Raw genomic sequence first — 15,286 nt, forward strand, 5'->3', positions numbered from 1 at the left:
TCCGCGCCGCGTACACGAGCGCGGGGATCTCCTCGTCCCTCTCCTGCGCGAGCTCCACGATCGCCTTCAGCGGGCCGACCGGGGTCAACACCGCGAAGAGGTCGTACAGCGCCATCGCGCACAGCAAGACCCACGTGCTCCACTCCGCCATTCGCGTGAAGTAAAAGGCGACCATCGACGCGATGGCGACGAGGTATCCTTGCTTCACGGCGATCGGCGCCGGGACGAAGAACACCGCGAGGACGCCGACGACGCTGAAATTTACCGCGCACACCGCGAACGTCACGACGTCGCACGGGATGTCCAGCGCTTGCAGAACCTGCGCGCCCAAGGCGCCGCCCAAGCCGCCGAAGACGACGAGTCCGCTGACGCCCATGTAGGCCCAGATCACCTTCGAGCATCCGTGCTTGAACAGGCAGAAGATGATCGTCGTCGCGACGGCGACGAACGTCACGAACACGAGCGCGTTCGCGAGCGCGCCCGCGAGCTTCGTCCCCGCGGAGTCGGTCGTTTTCTCCTGGTACGCCGCGGAAGCGACGCTTCCGGACATCTCGTACGACGCGCCCGCGTTCTCGTCGATTCGAAGCAAGCGCACGAGGAAGACGCACGTCGCGATGCAGTACGTCACGGGGGAGAGGATGTCCATGACGCTGTCGACGCCGCGTCGCGAAGCGCGCGAGGCGCGGGACCCGCGTCGCCTCGCCATGACGACCGCCGCGCCCGCGCGCTCGCGGTCTGGTTGGGGGAAGAGGGGCCGCGGGTGCCGCGATTTATGCGAGGGTGCGCCGCGGTCGGTGAACAGAACGTTCGCGTTCGCGCGCCAATTTCTCCGAGACGAACGAGCCACGTCGCGTCGTGCCGCCACTCCCACGAGCGCGCGTAAGCACCGCGCTCCACCGGCTCCACGCTCCGCACGCTCGCGCGACTTCGTCGACATGTCCATGTTCGCCGCCCTCAGCGAGCTCCCCACGAGCGGGGACAAGCTCGGCGGCCCCGGCGGAGGCGGAAAAATGGCGGCGAAAGGAACGAACGGCGGCAGCGCGTCGTCGGCGGGCGCGCCCGCGGCGTCGTCCTCCAAGAAGAAGAAGAAGAAGAAGTCCGGCGGCGGCGGCGGCGGCGCGTCGAAAGAAGACGACGCCCTCGTCGCGGAGCGCCTGCAACGGTGCGTCCTCCGCGTCGTCGCGATCAGATCCCCTCCCGTGTCCACTCGTTTCCGCGCGATAAATTCCGGCACGTCGCCGCGCGGCGCGTCAGCGCTCACCGCCTCCTCTCCTCCCTCCCGCAGACTCATGATGCTCGACTTGGAGCCCACCGAACCGGAGCCGGAGCAGTGGGCGAAAGTGAGCAAGGGCGTCAGCAAGAGCGCGGCGAAAATCGCGGCGAAGGACGTCCTCGTGAGAGGAGATCCGACGGCGGTGGCGGGAGCCGGCGCCGCGCCAGCGTGTAACGTGTTGCTGAAATTCGAGTCTGGCGGCGGCGGCGACGACGACGACGACGGCGACGGCGACGGCGGCGAATCCCTCGCGTCGAAGCTGTCGTCGTACGTCGTGAAGCCGCCGTTCTGGCACGTGTTCGAGGACACCGGGAAGGCGGCGTGGTGCGCGGTCGTGACGTCCGCGTCCGGGTTCGACAGCGCGCCGATACCGATCGCGGCGTCCGTGCCTCGGGTGAGGAAAATCACCCAGAAGCACGCGCCGCCGGTGTTAGAGGAGGGCGAAGAGATGGAGGTTATTTTGGACTTTAAACGGCGGCAGAAAGAAGAGCGGAAGAAGCAGAAGAAAGAGGAAGGCGGGAAGAAGAAGAAGAAATCGAAGAGCAAGAGTCCAGAGCCGCCGGAAGCGACGGCGGCGCCGGAGGCGGAGGCGCCGCCGGAGGCGGCGGCGCCTCCGGGACCGCTGCCGGGGCCGCCGCCGGCGGAGGATTTATCGAGGGACATCCTCACGAGCGTGTTCGCCTCCGCACCGTACCAACCACCGCCAGAGGAGGAACCGAACGTGTTCGATCGAATCACCGCCGCCGCCGCCGCGAGCGCCGAGCGCGAGCGCGTCGCGGAGCAGCGGCGGGAACAGCGACAGCACCAGGAACAGCGACAGCTTGCACCGCGACGTCCGCCGCCGCCCCCGGGTCTCGGCGGGTTCGTGCAACCCGCCGCGCCCGCCGCCGCGCCCCCGCCGGAGGCGCAGTGGACGTCCGCGCCCGCGCCGCCGCCGCTCGACGCGACGGACGCGCAGCTCCTCGCGGCGCGGCGGCGGATGAGTCAAGAGATGCATCACATCGCCGCGCAGCGGCACGAGTTGGAGCAGCAGCGCGCGCAGATGCTCGCGATGCAGCAGGAGATGGAACGCATGCAGCGAGAGATGGCGCGGACGCGAGCTGTCGCCGCCGCGGAAGCGGCGGAAGCGCAGCGCGAGGCTGCGATGTCGCAGGACTGGCGCGGTAGAGGGGAGATGATATCGATCTCGGCGAATCCGTACTCGAACGGCGGACGGGGCGGCGGCGGCGGCGGAGGGATCAAGAAGAACCCTTACGGCGCGAGGCGGGGGAGCGCAGCCTCGCCGCCGCCGCCGCCGCCGGGGTTTGAAACGGCGGCGGCGGAGGCCGCGGCGCCGGCGGCGCCTCGTAACCCTAACTCGTACATCCCTCCCGCGTTCAGAGAGAACAAGTGACGCCTCGAGCGAGGGACGAATATCATAGAAACTTAGCGGCGGGCGGCGCGACGACGGACGCGTTAAAAGGACAGACCAAATATTTTATTTTTACGACCTACGAACTACGCGCCCTAGCCTCCCTCCTCCCCTCAGATGCACTTCTGGAACTCCAAGGTCACGAGCCGCTGCGACGGGTTCGTAGCGATGGCCGTCATCACTGTGTCAAATTTTTCGCCTCGACACGCGAGCCTCACGGTCTCCTCGCCCTTTCGCACGGTCACGCCGCCGTAGTCGCTCGTGCTGTTGAACACGAGCGCGGACGTCGCGATGAGGACGTCGCCGACGTTTATCAACCCCGTCTTCGCCGCGTTCCCGTCCTCGACGATCTCCGCGACGTAGATCTCCCCGCCGACGCTCTTCTCCTCCAGCACGAGCCCGAGCGGTTTGCGAATCTTCACCGTGTACCTCGAGCAACCGGGCGGCGGTCTATCCACCGCCTCTTCCGCGTCCTCCTCCGCGGAGGCTCTGATCGCGAACGCCGCGCGCCGGCATCGCGACGCGTGGAGGCGACGACGGCGCGATGCCGGCGCGACGGCGGGTGCGAGCGCGAGCGACGCGGCGGCGGTGGCCATGGTAATGTGTGTGTGTGTGTGTGAAGATTACAAGGCGCCGTCGTCGCCTCCACGCGAGGGGATGCCGGCGCGCGGCGTTGTGGACGTCGACTCGCGATCGCGATCGTCGCGTTTCGGCACCCGTCCGTTCCGAGACCGCGGATGTCGCGCTCGCGTCGCGCGGAAATACACGAGGTGCGATAATTCGATTCAAACTAAAAACCCATAGAGAGTACGAGTACGTGTACGCGTAATTTCGTCGTCGTCCGCGTCACGAACTGAAGGGGTGCCTCGATCGCCGATCGCGCACTTCGTTCGACCCGCGCCCCCCACCTCCGACACGTCCATCCGAGATGGGTTGCGGAGGAAGCAAACCCGTGGCGCCGCCGGTGCTGTTCTTCCCCGATCCCGGGATGCCGTGCCGCGCGGTCATGAACGGCCAGCAGTGCCGTCGCGGCGCGAAGTGCACGTACTCGCACCAGAAGACGTCGCTCGTCAAATTCCTCGACGAGCTCTACGCCGCGAGGAAGACGTTAGACGTGTGCGTGTTCACGATCACGTGCAACGAGATCGCTGAGGCGATCATCGCCGCGAAGAAGCGAGGCGTGAAGGTGCGCGTCATCACGGACGACGAGCAGGCGAAGTGCACGGGCTCGGACGTGTACCAGATCGCGAGCGAGGGCATCGAAACGCGGACGGACAGCGACCCGATCACGCACATGCATCACAAGTTCGCGATCATCGACAAGAAGACGTTACTGAACGGGTCGTTCAACTGGACGCGGCAGGCCGTGCTCGGGAACCGCGAGAACGTCATCATCATGCGGAACCCGGCGCTGTGCGACGTCTTCACGAAGGAGTTCAACGCGCAGTGGAAGCTGTTCGAGAAGAACAAAGTGCCGAAGAACATGCACCAAGGCGGGGGCGGGGGGCAGCAGAGGAACAGGGTGTGAGGATCACGCCGTGCCATCATTATTAATGGGTGTTGTTGTACGTTTTTCTAACACATGCTACGTGATGTACAGTTTATCCTAGTGCGACGCGGGAGCGCTTCGCGCGAGCAGTTGTGCGGCGAACGCGATTCTCTCGGCGGCGGTGCCGTCCACCGAGGGCGTCGCCGCCGTCGCCGGCTCGGGCTCGGGCTCGGGCTCGGGCTCCGCCGCCGCCGCCGCCGGCTCCGGCTCCGGCTCCGGCTCGACCGGACCCGCGGTCTCGCCCACGTCCGCCGCGACGCGCGCCTTCGCCTCCTCGCGCGCCGCCGCCGTCGTCGTCGTCGTCGCGACCTCCCCGTCCGCGCCCGCCGCCGCCGCCGCCGCCGCTTTTTCCCTCGCCTCGGCGCGTCGCTCTTTCGCCCTGGCGAACATCGCCTCCGCGTAGAGCTGGTCCGCCTCCACGGCCGCGCGCGAGGATGACAGCTTCGAGAACCGCTTCCGGAGATGCGACTGAATGATCGCGTTCGTCTCTCTCTGCCCCGCGGTGATCGTCCGCTCCGGTCGATCCGCGTCGCCGTCGCCGTCGCCGTCGACGTCGACGTCGACGCGCCCGCCCTCGCCGCCGCTTCGTCCGTCCGTGAAATCGTTCCCGGCGCAGAAACCCCCCGGCGACGGCGTCGCGCCGATCGACGGCATGCTCAACACGAAGTTTGACACCGGAGCGCGCATCCACCGCCCGGGGATGTCGTCCGAGGAGAGCCCCCCGCCGTCGGTCCGCGCCCGCGCCGCGTCCGCGTCTTCGCCCGCCTTCGCCGCCGCCTTCGCCGCCTCGCCCGTCTCCGCGGCGGCGACGCCGCCCGAGGGCGCGACGACCGCGGCGCGGCACAGCGGGCACGTCGCGCTCGCCTGCGTCAGCCACGGCTTGAGACACGCGAGATGAAACACGTGCCCGCACGCGTCCAGCGGCAGCGCCCTCTCCCCCGCCTTGAGCGGCTGCACGCACACCGGGCAGTCGCGTTCGGACAACGCGGAAGCCCACGCGTCGTCCAAGACGAACGTCGCGAGCGCTCTCATCGCGTCGGGGAGCAACACGCGGCGCCCGGACGCGTCGTCGCCGATGCTCGCCGCGGCTCTGCGCGCCGCGCGCTCCGCGGCGATGCGTCGCGTCGTCGCCCGCTGCGCCGCGCGTCTCTCCTCGTGGAAGCTCCGCCGCGCGGAAATCTCCGCGTCGGCGCCGCCGCGGGCCCACGCGGCGGCGCCGGTCTTCTCGAGCTCCTCCACCGGGCTCGCGTCCAAGTAGGTCAGCGACGCGCACGACGAGACGAGCTTCCGGCGGTAGTTGGGCGCGCGTTGGATCGGGTTCCCTTGAAGGTACAGCACCTTCAGCGCTTTGAACGACGCGAACAGCGGGAAGAGGTCTTCGCCGTCGAGCTTGTTGCGCTGGAGGTCGAGGACTTCGAGATTGGGGAGCGACGCGAGCGGCGCGATCGCGGCCGCGCGGTCGAGGCAGTTGCTGTCCAGCGTGAGCGTGTTCAGCGACGCGGGGAGGCCGCCCTCGGTGAAGGACGATATCTGGTTCGTCGCGAGGTTCAGCAGCGACAGCTGCGCGTTCGCCGCGAGATTCACGTCGACGGTTCGAATCATGTTGCAGCTCAGGTTGAGGAGCTTCAGCTTCGTCATGTGCCTGAGCCCGGGCCCCAGCGTCGGGCCGATCTGGTTGTTCTCCAGGTGTAGGACGCCGACGCCCGTGAACTTCTCCAAGCCCTGGACGACCTTCCACCGCCGGTTCTGCAGCCAGAGCTTGTCGTTCACCTCGGGGACGATGAAGCCTTTGCACTCGCGCACGATCGACGCCACCGCTCGGTGCGTCATGACCGGGTGCCCGTTCTCGTCCACGGCGTCGCGCTCCGCGACCTCTCGTTCCGCGCACTCGCGCATGAGCTTCGCGGTCTCGAACTCCGCGGCGAGCGCCGCGGCCGAGGACGACGCCATCGCCCCTCGGTCGCGACCGCGCCGGACGCGAGTGACGACAAGACGTTTGGATTCGAGGTGACGTCGGACAGGACGACATCGTCAGCTCGGCGGGCGGGGCGGCGGCGGAAGCGGCGCGAGGGTCGAACGAAGCGACGAAGGGAAGAGACGCGTTCACGTGCCGTGTAAAATGAATTCGTATTGCAACGCTATGCCGTGCGCGTCCTCGCGACGTTTTCGCGAGGGACGCCTCTAGATGAAAGACAAGGTGTGACTACTGCGCGAGCTCGCGCTTCTCGCGGGGTAATAGTGTCGCGGCGCGCTGGGGAGCGTTCATTCGTTCCCTTCTCCAGCCGCCTCGCCGAGAAGCGACTTTTGGGGCGAAAGTCAAGGATTAGTCCACCTCCTCCATGCGGGAGCCCTCGTCCACGTCCTCCTCGAGCGGCGGGAGGTCAGCCTCGTCGTCGTCGAGGCCGAGGTCCTCGTCGATGGACAGACCGAGCTTGATCATGCGGTGGATGCGGCCGCCGAAGGTGTTGGGCTCGTCGAGGGAGAACCCGGAGCACAGCATCGACGTCTCGAACAGGAGGAGGACGAGATCCTTGACGGTCTTGTCGCTCTTGTCCGCGTCCGCGCGCTTGCGGAGCTCCTGCATGATGGCGTTGTCCGGGTTGATCTCCATCGTCTTCTTCGACGCCATGTAACCGGACATGGAGTTGTCGCGAAGCGCCTGGGCCTTCATGATGCGCTCCATGTTCGCGGACCAGCCGTACTCGCCGGTGACGAGGACGCACGGGGAGTCCACGACGCGGTCGGACACGAGCACCTTCTCCACCTTGTCGCCGAGGATGTCCTTCATGAGGCGGCAGAGCGCTTCGAACGTGGACTTGACCTCCTCCTTCTTCGCCTTCTCCTCGTCCGTCTCGTCGAGCGTGAGGCCCTCCTTGGTGCAGCACACGAGCTTCTTGCCGTCGTACTCCTTGAGCTGCTGGACCGCGTACTCGTCGATCGGGTCGACCATGAACAGAACCTCGAGGCCGCGCTTCTTGAGCTTCTCGATGAACGGGGAGTTCTCCACCGCCTTGCGGGACTCGCCGGTGATGTAGTAGATGTCCTTCTGGTTCTCCTTCATGCGCGTGACGTAATCCTTGAGCGACGTCATCTCCTCGCCAGACTTGGTGGAGTGATAGCGAAGGAGCTCCGCGAGCTTCGTGCGGTTCTGGGAGTCCTCGTGGATGCCGAGCTTGAGGTTCTTGCCGAATGACTCGTAGAACTTGGTGTAGTCGTCCTTGTTCTCCGCGATCTCGTTCATCATCTCGAGGCACTTCTTCACGATGTTCTTCTTGATGACCTTGAGAATCTTGTTCTGCTGGAGCATCTCGCGCGAGATGTTAAGCGGGAGATCCTCGGAGTCGACGATGCCCTTGACGAAGGAGAGGTACTCCGGGATGATGTCCTCGCAGTTGTCCATGATGAACACGCGGCGGACGTACAGCTTGATGTTGTTCGACTTCTTCTTGCCGTCGAACATGTCAAACGGCGCGCGCTTCGGGACGAAGAGCACGGATTTGAACTCGAGCTGCCCCTCGACGGCGAAGTGCTTCACCGCGAGCTGCTCCTCCCAGTCGTTCGTGAGCGACTTGTAGAACGCGGAGTACTCATCCTTGGAGATCTCCTCCGGGTTGCGCATCCAGATCGGCTTCTGCTTGTTCATGATGGCCCACTCGTGGGACACCTCCTTGACCTTCTTCGTCTTCTTCTCCTTCTTCTCGTCCTCATCCTTGATCTCGGTGATCTTCCCCTCCTCCTCCTTCTCGTCCGTCTCCTCCTCTTCGTCGTCGGACACCTCCTTCTCCGTGGTCTTCTCCGTCCAGAGAGAGATCGGGTACGAGATGAACTCGGAGTGCTTCTTCACGAGGTCCTTCAGGCGGCGCTCCTCGAGGTACTCGAGCTGGTCGTCCTTGAGGTGGAGCACCATCTTCGTGCCGCGGCCCATCGCTTCGGCGTTGTCCTTCGTGACCGTGAACGAACCCCCAGCCTGGGACTCCCAGCGGTACTGCTCGTCGTCGTTGTGCTTCGTGTACACGACAACCTTCTCCGCGACGAGGTACGCGGAGTAGAAGCCGACGCCGAACTGGCCGATCATGGAGATGTCCGCGCCCGCGGTGAGCGCCTCCATGAACGACTTGGTGCCGGAGCGCGCGATCGTGCCGAGGTTGTTCACGAGGTCAGCCTTGGTCATGCCGATGCCGGAGTCGATGATCGTGAGCGTGTTGTTCGTCTTGTCCGGGATGATGTGGATGAAGAGCTCGGGCTGCGGCGGCGGCGGCGGCGCGGGGGAGGAGGAAAAAAAGGAAGGGGGAGGCGGACGGTCAGATCTGTGGATCGGCTGGGGACGTGTCGTGGCGACGGCTGGGGGGGGGCGGGCGCGCGCGCGGACGCGGAGCGCGTCCGCGTCGTCCGAAAGACGACGGCGCTGAGGTGCGACCGCGCGCGTCGACCGCGGCGCGAGGCCGCGATGGCGACGCGCGCGGTTTCGAACCCGCGATCTCGTGTCGGACCGCGCGCCGCGTCGTCGCGATCTTACGAAAAAAAAGAACAGATGCGAAGAAAGCCGCGGCGCGTTGACGTCGTCGGGTTCGCGCGCGCACCTGGCCCTCGAGCCTGGACTTGTCCGTGAGGCCCTCGAAGCGAATCTTATCGAGCGCATCGGAAGAGTTGCTGCGGTTAGAAAAGGAGGTCGACGGTCAGCGGGTGGGATCTCGCGGAGACGTCGGCGCGTCTTGTCGCGGCGAGACGGGATCGGAGACGTAGCGGCGCGGCGGCGATTTCCCGCGCGAAACGAAACGCGGAGAAACGTCGCGCGACGCGCGCGCGGGGCTGCGACGCACCTGATGAGCTCGCGAAGGAAGATCTCCTTGTTCGAGTAGAACGTCTGTGGAAGCATCGCGGGAGTCGTGGGATCGAAGGTCAGTCGAGGACGTCCCGGAGATCGCCGATCGTCGCGAGCGAGGAGAAAGTCGGCCGCCGCTCGATCGTCGACATAAATCGGCGGTCGCGGGAAAACACGCGCGACGGAAAACGGCGCGAGCGCGGACGCACGTTGATGATCAGCGACAGAAGCTGGTTGATCTCGGCCTGGAAGGCGAACGTCTCGGTCTCCTCCGCCATTGTGGGTGTGTTACGGTTCGTCGACGGCGTGTGTCGCGCGTTGTGGAATGACGCGACTGCCGGAGAACGAACGCGACTCGACTGTTTCTACAAGCTTCTTCCGCGAGAAGACTTCGCTGTTCGCTCGTGTCGAGAGGAGACGAACCGACCAGACGACCGACCGCTGCAACTTAACCTGTTGAACTATTGAAGGGCCCATGTTAGTCTAATTTTTTGCGGCGATCGTCTTCGTGAGACCTCATCATTCATTTCCAGAGAAAGAAAGGCGCGCGGCGCCGCCTCCCCGTCGTCCCTCGCTCCGCGGTTCAGGGTTCCGGCGCGGACCGCATCGCGTCGTTATCGTCTCGCACAGCGCGCGCGCGAGATGCCTCCCGCGGTCTCGGGAACGACGATCTTCGACGACATCTTCGAGGTGATCGACAAAGATCCGGACGGGAAGAAATTCGACAAGGTGTCCAGGTTCCGGTGCCGCTCGCAGTTCGAGGCCGAGCTCTCGATCGACGTCAACGTGGACATCTACAAGCTCGACGTCGGGACGAAGTTCACGCTCGCGCTCGCGCCGACGCTCAGCCTGGACGGCACCCCGGAGGACGCGGAGACGTACGATCAGGTGCGCGCTCGGCGCCCGCGCCCTCTTTCCCTCGTCATCCATCACATCAATCAGCGCCTCCCGCGGCGACGGAATCGATCGTCGTCGCGACGACTGACTCACCGACCCCTCGCCCCTCCCCTCCCCCTCGTGCCACCGCGCAGACCGGCAAGGAGAGCCTCGCGGACGCGTACGAGTACGTCATGTACGGCAAGGTGTTCAAAAAAGAGGACGAAAACGTCGGCGGCATCGCGAAGACGTGCGTCACCGCGTCCTACGGCGGGTTGCTCATGCAACTTCGCGCGGATCCGAAGAACCTCGCGGACGTGGAGATCGACCTGAGGGTGTACGTGCTCATCAGGAAGATCGCGTGACGCGGCGCGACGCGCGAGCGCGGGAGAGGGTGTGGTAGTCTGTGTAACGAGAAATCTTATTGGGCATCGCGACGGCGTTCGCCGGCGGCGGCGGCGGTCCGAGGCCAGCAGAGAAGTGCCGTCGTCGGCCCTGTCAGCCTGTGTGCCGTGTGTGTCACGGGATATATCGTGACAAATAACATCGGCGGCAACGCCTCGTCACTCTCGCGCGCGCTGCCGTCCGTCCCGTACGATGGCCTCCGCCTTCCCCGACGGCTGCATCGTGTACGAATCCGACGGCGTCGTCCTCGCGGGCGATCTCTCGACCGAACAGATCGCCGCGTGCGTCGCCGCCGGGGCGAGATCGTGGCTGTACCTGAACGACGACGCGAACCCGAACTGCCCGCGCGCTTCCGTGGAGGACGCGAAGGTTCCGTACGCGTGCGTGCCGCTCCTCGACCCGCTGAACGACCTCACCCCCAACGTCATCGAAGCGTTCACGTCGCACATGGCGTCCGCGGCGAGACCGGCGATCGTTCAGTGCTCGACCGCGACGCGAGCGGGGATCCCGTACCTGCTCCACCTCGCGCGCGTCAACAAACTCCCAGCCGCGTCCGCCATCTCGCACGCGCATCGCGCGAGCCCGCCGTTCAAGTTCACGGAGCGCCCGCCGCTCGTGCGCGCGGTCGCGACCGCGCTGTCCCACCCGATGCGTTCTCTCGTCTTCCGGCAGCTCTTCGACACGGCCGGGAGCAGCACGTACACGTACCTCCTCGCGGACCGCCCCGGCGGCGACGCCGTGCTCGTCGACCCCGTCGTCGAGCAGGTCGACCGCGACTTGAAACTCGTGGAAGACCTCGGATTGAAGCTCAAATACGTGGTCAACACGCACTGCCACGCAGACCACGTCACCGGCTCGGGGCTCATCAAGCGGAAGCTCCCTGGGGTGCGATCCGTGATCGCGAAAGACTCCGGCGCCAAGGCGGACGTGCACGTCGCGCACGGCGATCGCGTCGAGTTCGGCGACGCGTTTTTGGAAGTCCGAGCGACGCCGGGGCACACCGAGGGATGCCTGTCGTACGTGTGCGATAACATGGTCTTCACCGGAGACGCGCTGCTCGTGCGCGGGTGCGGAAGGACGGACTTCCAGGGCGGCAGCGCGGAGACGTTGTACGACAGCGTGCACGCGCAGATTTTCACTCTCCCGGACGATACCGTCGTGTACCCGGCGCACGACTACAAAGGGCACAGAAGCAGCACCGTGGGGGAGGAGAAGCGTCTGAACCCGCGTCTGTCGAAGAGCAAGGCGGAGTTTGTGGAGATCATGGGTAACTTAGGGCTGCCGTACCCGAAGAAGATCGACGAGGCGCTGCCGTTGAACCTCGTCTGCGGCATCCAAGAAGAGTGAAGGACGACTGAAAACCGACGACTCGGCGGGGAGGTTAAAACAGACGACTCGCCCCGCGGCGAGTGCTCGCGCTAACACGTTGTACTATTAAAAAACGTGGGCCGCTATCACACCGTGGGCCGCTATCACACCGCGCGCGCAGTACCGCTCACGCCCCGAACGCCTCGCTCGCGCTCACGACGTAGCGGTGCGTATCGTCGAAGACGCTGCGCTCGTCCACGCGCATCTTTCCGGAGAAGTGCCAGAAATTAGGACCGAGCTCCGCGCCCGGCCCTTCGTCCGTCGCGTTCGCGATGGACGCCGCGTTCCACCGAAACACGGACGTCGCGATCTCTATCGTGCCGCCAAAGTTCGCCACCGCACCGCCTCGACCCGCCCGCGCCCCCGTCGCGCACCCCTCGACGACGCATCCCCGCATCGACAGCTCCCCGCCGACGGCGGCCGCGGCGGCGCCGCCGTGCGTCTCCGACCACCCGTTCCTCAAGACTAAATTCTCCAACCGCAGCCGCCCGCACTTCAGTTCCGCGTCGCCGTCCATCCACCTCGGCGCGTCGTCGTCCCCCCACGGCGAGTACCCCCCGCTCGCGGTCACCGTGCCGTCCGGCGTCGTCACCACCGTCGCGGCGGCGCCGCCCGCCGCGCCTTGCGCGTACCCGCGCTTCGCGTTGATCCTGGACGCGCAGTTCACGTCGGACGGATCCCCGACCGCGAACAGCCTCGATAGCATCAAACCGTCGACGACGCACCGCCCGGTGAGTGGGATCACGAACGTCGCGTTCGACGCGTCCATCGTGCAGTTTTCGTAGTTGTACGACACGTTCATCCCGGGCCCGCCTCTCGGGTATCCGCGCGCGCCAAACTTGGCGTGCTCGTGGTACGTCCCCGGGTAGAAGTCCTCGGGCATGACGTACCCGCCGTCGAAGCGCGTCCCGCGCTCGAACAAGTCCCCGGTCTCGTTCGCCCACGCGTTGTACGAGAAGAACCAGTTCGGTTGGACTTCGACTTTGTTCTCCGCGCGCTTGATGATCTCGTCGATCGTCAGCGTGGACTGATACTCCAAACTCGCCCGCTGCGCGAGGAGCAGCTTCTCGACCTGTTCCTCCGTGTACTCCATCGAGCCTTGGAACGACGCGCGGTCGCGCGCGGCGGTCACGGCGTCGTACTCCACGCTCGATGATAGCAGCCGTCGGCGGCGCGCCCGCGACGAGAGCAACGCGCGTCGCCGCCGCTGCGGCGGCGCGGTCTCGTTCGGAAACGCCGTCGCCCACTCCGTCGCGGGGATCGGCCACGGCGACCCGTTCGGGTCGTCGCACATCCCGATTATCGCGAGCTCCCTGTTCCCGCTGATCAGCGGCAGCGCGGTGCCCCCCAGCGCGATGTGGTTCTCCAAGACGATCGCGTTCACCCGCGGGTCTCGCATCGCGCTGGTCAGCTCGAACAACGTCCGGACGTGCACGCGTTTGCCGTTCCCCGCGCCGAGAGACAACACCATGTGACTCGCGTCCTCGATCGGCACCGCGGTGACGTTCCCCAACACCGTCCCGTTCCAATCGGATAACGACACGTAGACGGTTTCGACGTGCATCGGCACGGACGCGAGCTGGGCGTGCCGCGTCTCGGACCACCCCGCGGCGGTGTACCGCCACCGCGGCGCCGCGTCGTCGTCCTCCGCCGCGGACGTTTCGTTCGGCGCCTCGCCGTCGTGGAAGATCGGATAGTCGAACGGTCCTTTCACGTTATCCGCCGTCAGGCCGTAGTAGTACCGCTCGACCGCGTCGAAGATGGGGCCGAACCCGGCGTAGTCCACGAACAGGTCCACGAGCGTCGCCTCCTCCGTCGCGCGAAACGCGCGCGCGCGAATCACCGGATACGGCGGCGGCGGAACGACCGGCGGCGGCGGCGCGACGTATCCCGGCGGCGGCGGCGGCGACGGCGGCGGCGGCGACGGCGGCGGCGGGGACGGCGGCGTCGTGGCCGGGAACACGTACGGGCGGTCGTCCTCGCCGGTCGAGCCCGGGTAGTTGTACCCGCTGTACGCGGCGCTCTCGTCGTCCACGCCTAATATTCGCCGTCGCGCGTGCGGGACCGTCTCCCAGTGCTCCGCCGGGGTCGTCCTGCGGCTCCACCATCGTCTCTTCAGCGCGTCGCGAACGGAGAATCGCCAGCTCTGCACGCGCGGGTCGTCCTCGCCGAGGCCGCCGGGGGGATCGGGCACCTCGAGTTTAAAATCTGGTTCGCGCTCATCATCGACCGGGGCGCTCGCGCCCTCGCGCCGCTCGACGTCCGCCGCCGCGGCGGGGACGTGAACGCGCGACGCCGCGAGGAGGAGGACGAGGAAGAAGAAGAGGAGACGGCGCCGCATCGCGACTCGCGGCGGTCCCTCGCGCCCGGCCCCCGCGCCCTGTCCGACTGCTCGTCTTCGTCCGCGGCCTCTCGAAAACTTTCGGCAGTTTTCCTTCGCGCGCTTCTCGCGTCGTCTCGCGCGGGTTTTGAGATCGTCGAAGACGCGCGGCCGCTCACTTGCGCCCGAGCCGCCATGGCCGCCGTGCTGGACGAGTGCGTCAACAAAGTCGAGTCCTTGATCCTCGAGGTCGCCAAGGACATGAACGCCGCGGACATCCCGAAGATGCGCGTGGACCCGGACGATCCTTGGGCGGACATCTGGGCGCCGCCGCCGCACGTGTACAAGGTGCGACGCGACGCGATCGATCGCGCGTCGTTCCGTTCGCTCGCGCGCGCGGCGGTCTCGTCCGAGTCGTCCCCCACGACCCACCCCTCGCGTCCTCGCTCGCCGACGACCTCCCCACCCCACGTCTCTTCCACGACGACGCACCGCAGGAACGTTGCGCCGACACGGGGTACCTCATGACGAAGCCGTTCGAGCGGAACAACCCGATGCCGGGGAAGTTCGATCAGACGTGCGAATACATCGTGAAGCTGCTCAAGCCCGTGATCAAGCCGAAGAGCGGCGGCAAGGAAGCCGGCGGCGGCGGTTCGATCCCCGGCGGCGGCGCGAAGAAGGAGAAGAAGGAGAAGAAGGAGAAGCAACCGCAGCCGCCGCAGTCGGACGAGGACCCGTTCGTGAAGGCGAAGCTCGTCGTCGCCAAGGTGGTGGACGTCGCGCACGTGGAGAACAGCGACAAGCTGTACCTGTGCAAGGTGCAGATTGGACCCGGGGAGGAGGACGTCAAGCAGGTCGTCACCGGGTTGCGCAAGTACGTCCCGGAGGAGGAGCTGAGAGGTCGCAAGGTGTTGTGCATCTTGAACCTGAAAGTCGCGAAGCTCGCGGGGCAGACGTCGGAGGCGATGATCCTAGCCACGGAGGCGACGATCGGCGAGGAGCTCTCGGTGAAGCTCGTCAACGTTCCGGACGGCGCCGACGTCGGCGACGCCGTCGGCGCGGAGGGCATCGAGCCCGCGGCGACGTACCCGAAGGAGTGCAAGAGCAAATTCTGGGACGCGGTGAAGACGAAGCTGACGGTCCGGGGGGGGAAGGCGACGTACGACGGGAAGATCGTCGGGTGCGCCGCGGGGGCGTGCTTCGCGGACGCGTCCGTGCCGGACGGGTCCTTCATCAAGTAGACTCAACTTACAGTCGACGTA

The 15,286-nt window shown here is 66.4% G+C and overlaps 8 protein-coding genes across 8 annotated transcripts; 4 read left to right on the forward strand and 4 right to left on the reverse strand.

The window, feature by feature from the left end:
- Positions 1–1,010: 1,010 nt before the first annotated feature.
- On the forward strand, positions 1,011–2,666 carry MICPUCDRAFT_57234 (uncharacterized protein; the record flags this gene model as incomplete). The annotated part of the gene is made up of 1 exon (XM_003057684.1): positions 1,011–2,666. One exon carries the CDS (start codon positions 1,011–1,013, stop codon positions 2,664–2,666), a length of 1,656 nt encoding a protein of 551 aa, XP_003057730.1.
- Positions 2,667–2,797: 131 nt separating this feature from the next.
- Positions 2,798–3,280, reverse strand: MICPUCDRAFT_57235 (uncharacterized protein; the record flags this gene model as incomplete). The annotated part of the gene is made up of 1 exon (XM_003058056.1): positions 2,798–3,280. One exon carries the CDS (start codon positions 3,278–3,280, stop codon positions 2,798–2,800), a length of 483 nt encoding a protein of 160 aa, XP_003058102.1.
- A 305-nt stretch (positions 3,281–3,585) lies between these two features.
- On the forward strand, positions 3,586–4,287 carry MICPUCDRAFT_47031 (uncharacterized protein). Its single transcript, XM_003057685.1, has one exon. It carries the CDS (start codon positions 3,613–3,615, stop codon positions 4,210–4,212), a length of 600 nt encoding a protein of 199 aa, XP_003057731.1. The 5' UTR covers positions 3,586–3,612; the 3' UTR covers positions 4,213–4,287.
- A 3-nt stretch (positions 4,288–4,290) lies between these two features.
- On the reverse strand, positions 4,291–6,183 carry MICPUCDRAFT_57237 (uncharacterized protein; the record flags this gene model as incomplete). Its single annotated transcript, XM_003058057.1, has 1 exon — positions 4,291–6,183. The coding sequence occupies one exon, from the start codon at positions 6,181–6,183 to the stop codon at positions 4,291–4,293; it is 1,893 nt and encodes a 630-aa protein (XP_003058103.1).
- Positions 6,184–6,552: 369 nt separating this feature from the next.
- MICPUCDRAFT_26319 (uncharacterized protein) lies at positions 6,553–10,045 on the reverse strand. The gene is made up of 5 exons (XM_003058058.1): positions 9,571–10,045; positions 9,265–9,516; positions 9,054–9,097; positions 8,814–8,883; positions 6,553–8,476 (listed from the first exon to the last, which is right to left on the reverse strand). Exons 2-5 carry the CDS (start codon positions 9,331–9,333, stop codon positions 6,557–6,559), a joined length of 2,103 nt encoding a protein of 700 aa, XP_003058104.1. The 5' UTR covers positions 9,334–9,516; positions 9,571–10,045; the 3' UTR covers positions 6,553–6,556.
- Positions 10,046–10,984: 939 nt separating this feature from the next.
- Positions 10,985–11,812, forward strand: MICPUCDRAFT_32964 (uncharacterized protein; the record flags this gene model as incomplete). The annotated part of the gene is made up of 1 exon (XM_003057686.1): positions 10,985–11,812. One exon carries the CDS (start codon positions 10,985–10,987, stop codon positions 11,681–11,683), a length of 699 nt encoding a protein of 232 aa, XP_003057732.1. The 3' UTR covers positions 11,684–11,812.
- Positions 11,813–11,831: 19 nt separating this feature from the next.
- Positions 11,832–14,045, reverse strand: MICPUCDRAFT_57241 (uncharacterized protein; the record flags this gene model as incomplete). The annotated part of the gene is made up of 1 exon (XM_003058059.1): positions 11,832–14,045. One exon carries the CDS (start codon positions 14,043–14,045, stop codon positions 11,832–11,834), a length of 2,214 nt encoding a protein of 737 aa, XP_003058105.1.
- Positions 14,046–14,219: 174 nt separating this feature from the next.
- On the forward strand, positions 14,220–15,265 carry MICPUCDRAFT_39311 (uncharacterized protein; the record flags this gene model as incomplete). The annotated part of the gene is made up of 2 exons (XM_003057687.1): positions 14,220–14,372; positions 14,522–15,265. 2 exons carry the CDS (start codon positions 14,220–14,222, stop codon positions 15,263–15,265), a joined length of 897 nt encoding a protein of 298 aa, XP_003057733.1.
- Between the last annotated feature and the right edge of the window lie 21 nt (positions 15,266–15,286).

This window comes from Micromonas pusilla, assembly GCF_000151265.4.
Source record: "Micromonas pusilla CCMP1545 genomic scaffold MICPUCscaffold_4, whole genome shotgun sequence".
Taxonomy (NCBI): Eukaryota; Viridiplantae; Chlorophyta; class Mamiellophyceae; order Mamiellales; family Mamiellaceae; genus Micromonas; species Micromonas pusilla.

Excerpts from the sequence above, each read along its gene's own strand:
- MICPUCDRAFT_47031 (XM_003057685.1), top strand. The coding sequence starts at position 3,613 with ATGGGTTGCGGAGGAAGCAAACCCGTGGCGCCGCCGGTGCTGTTCTTC.
- MICPUCDRAFT_26319 (XM_003058058.1), bottom strand. The coding sequence starts at position 9,333 with ATGGCGGAGGAGACCGAGACGTTCGCCTTCCAGGCCGAGATCAACCAG. Across the intron at positions 9,098-9,264 it reads TTCTGTCGCTGATCATCAAC|ACGTTCTACTCGAACAAGGA; the intron begins GTGCGTCCGCGC and ends ATGCTTCCACAG. Across the intron at positions 8,884-9,053 it reads TTCCTTCGCGAGCTCATCAG|CAACTCTTCCGATGCGCTCG; the intron begins GTGCGTCGCAGC and ends TTCTAACCGCAG.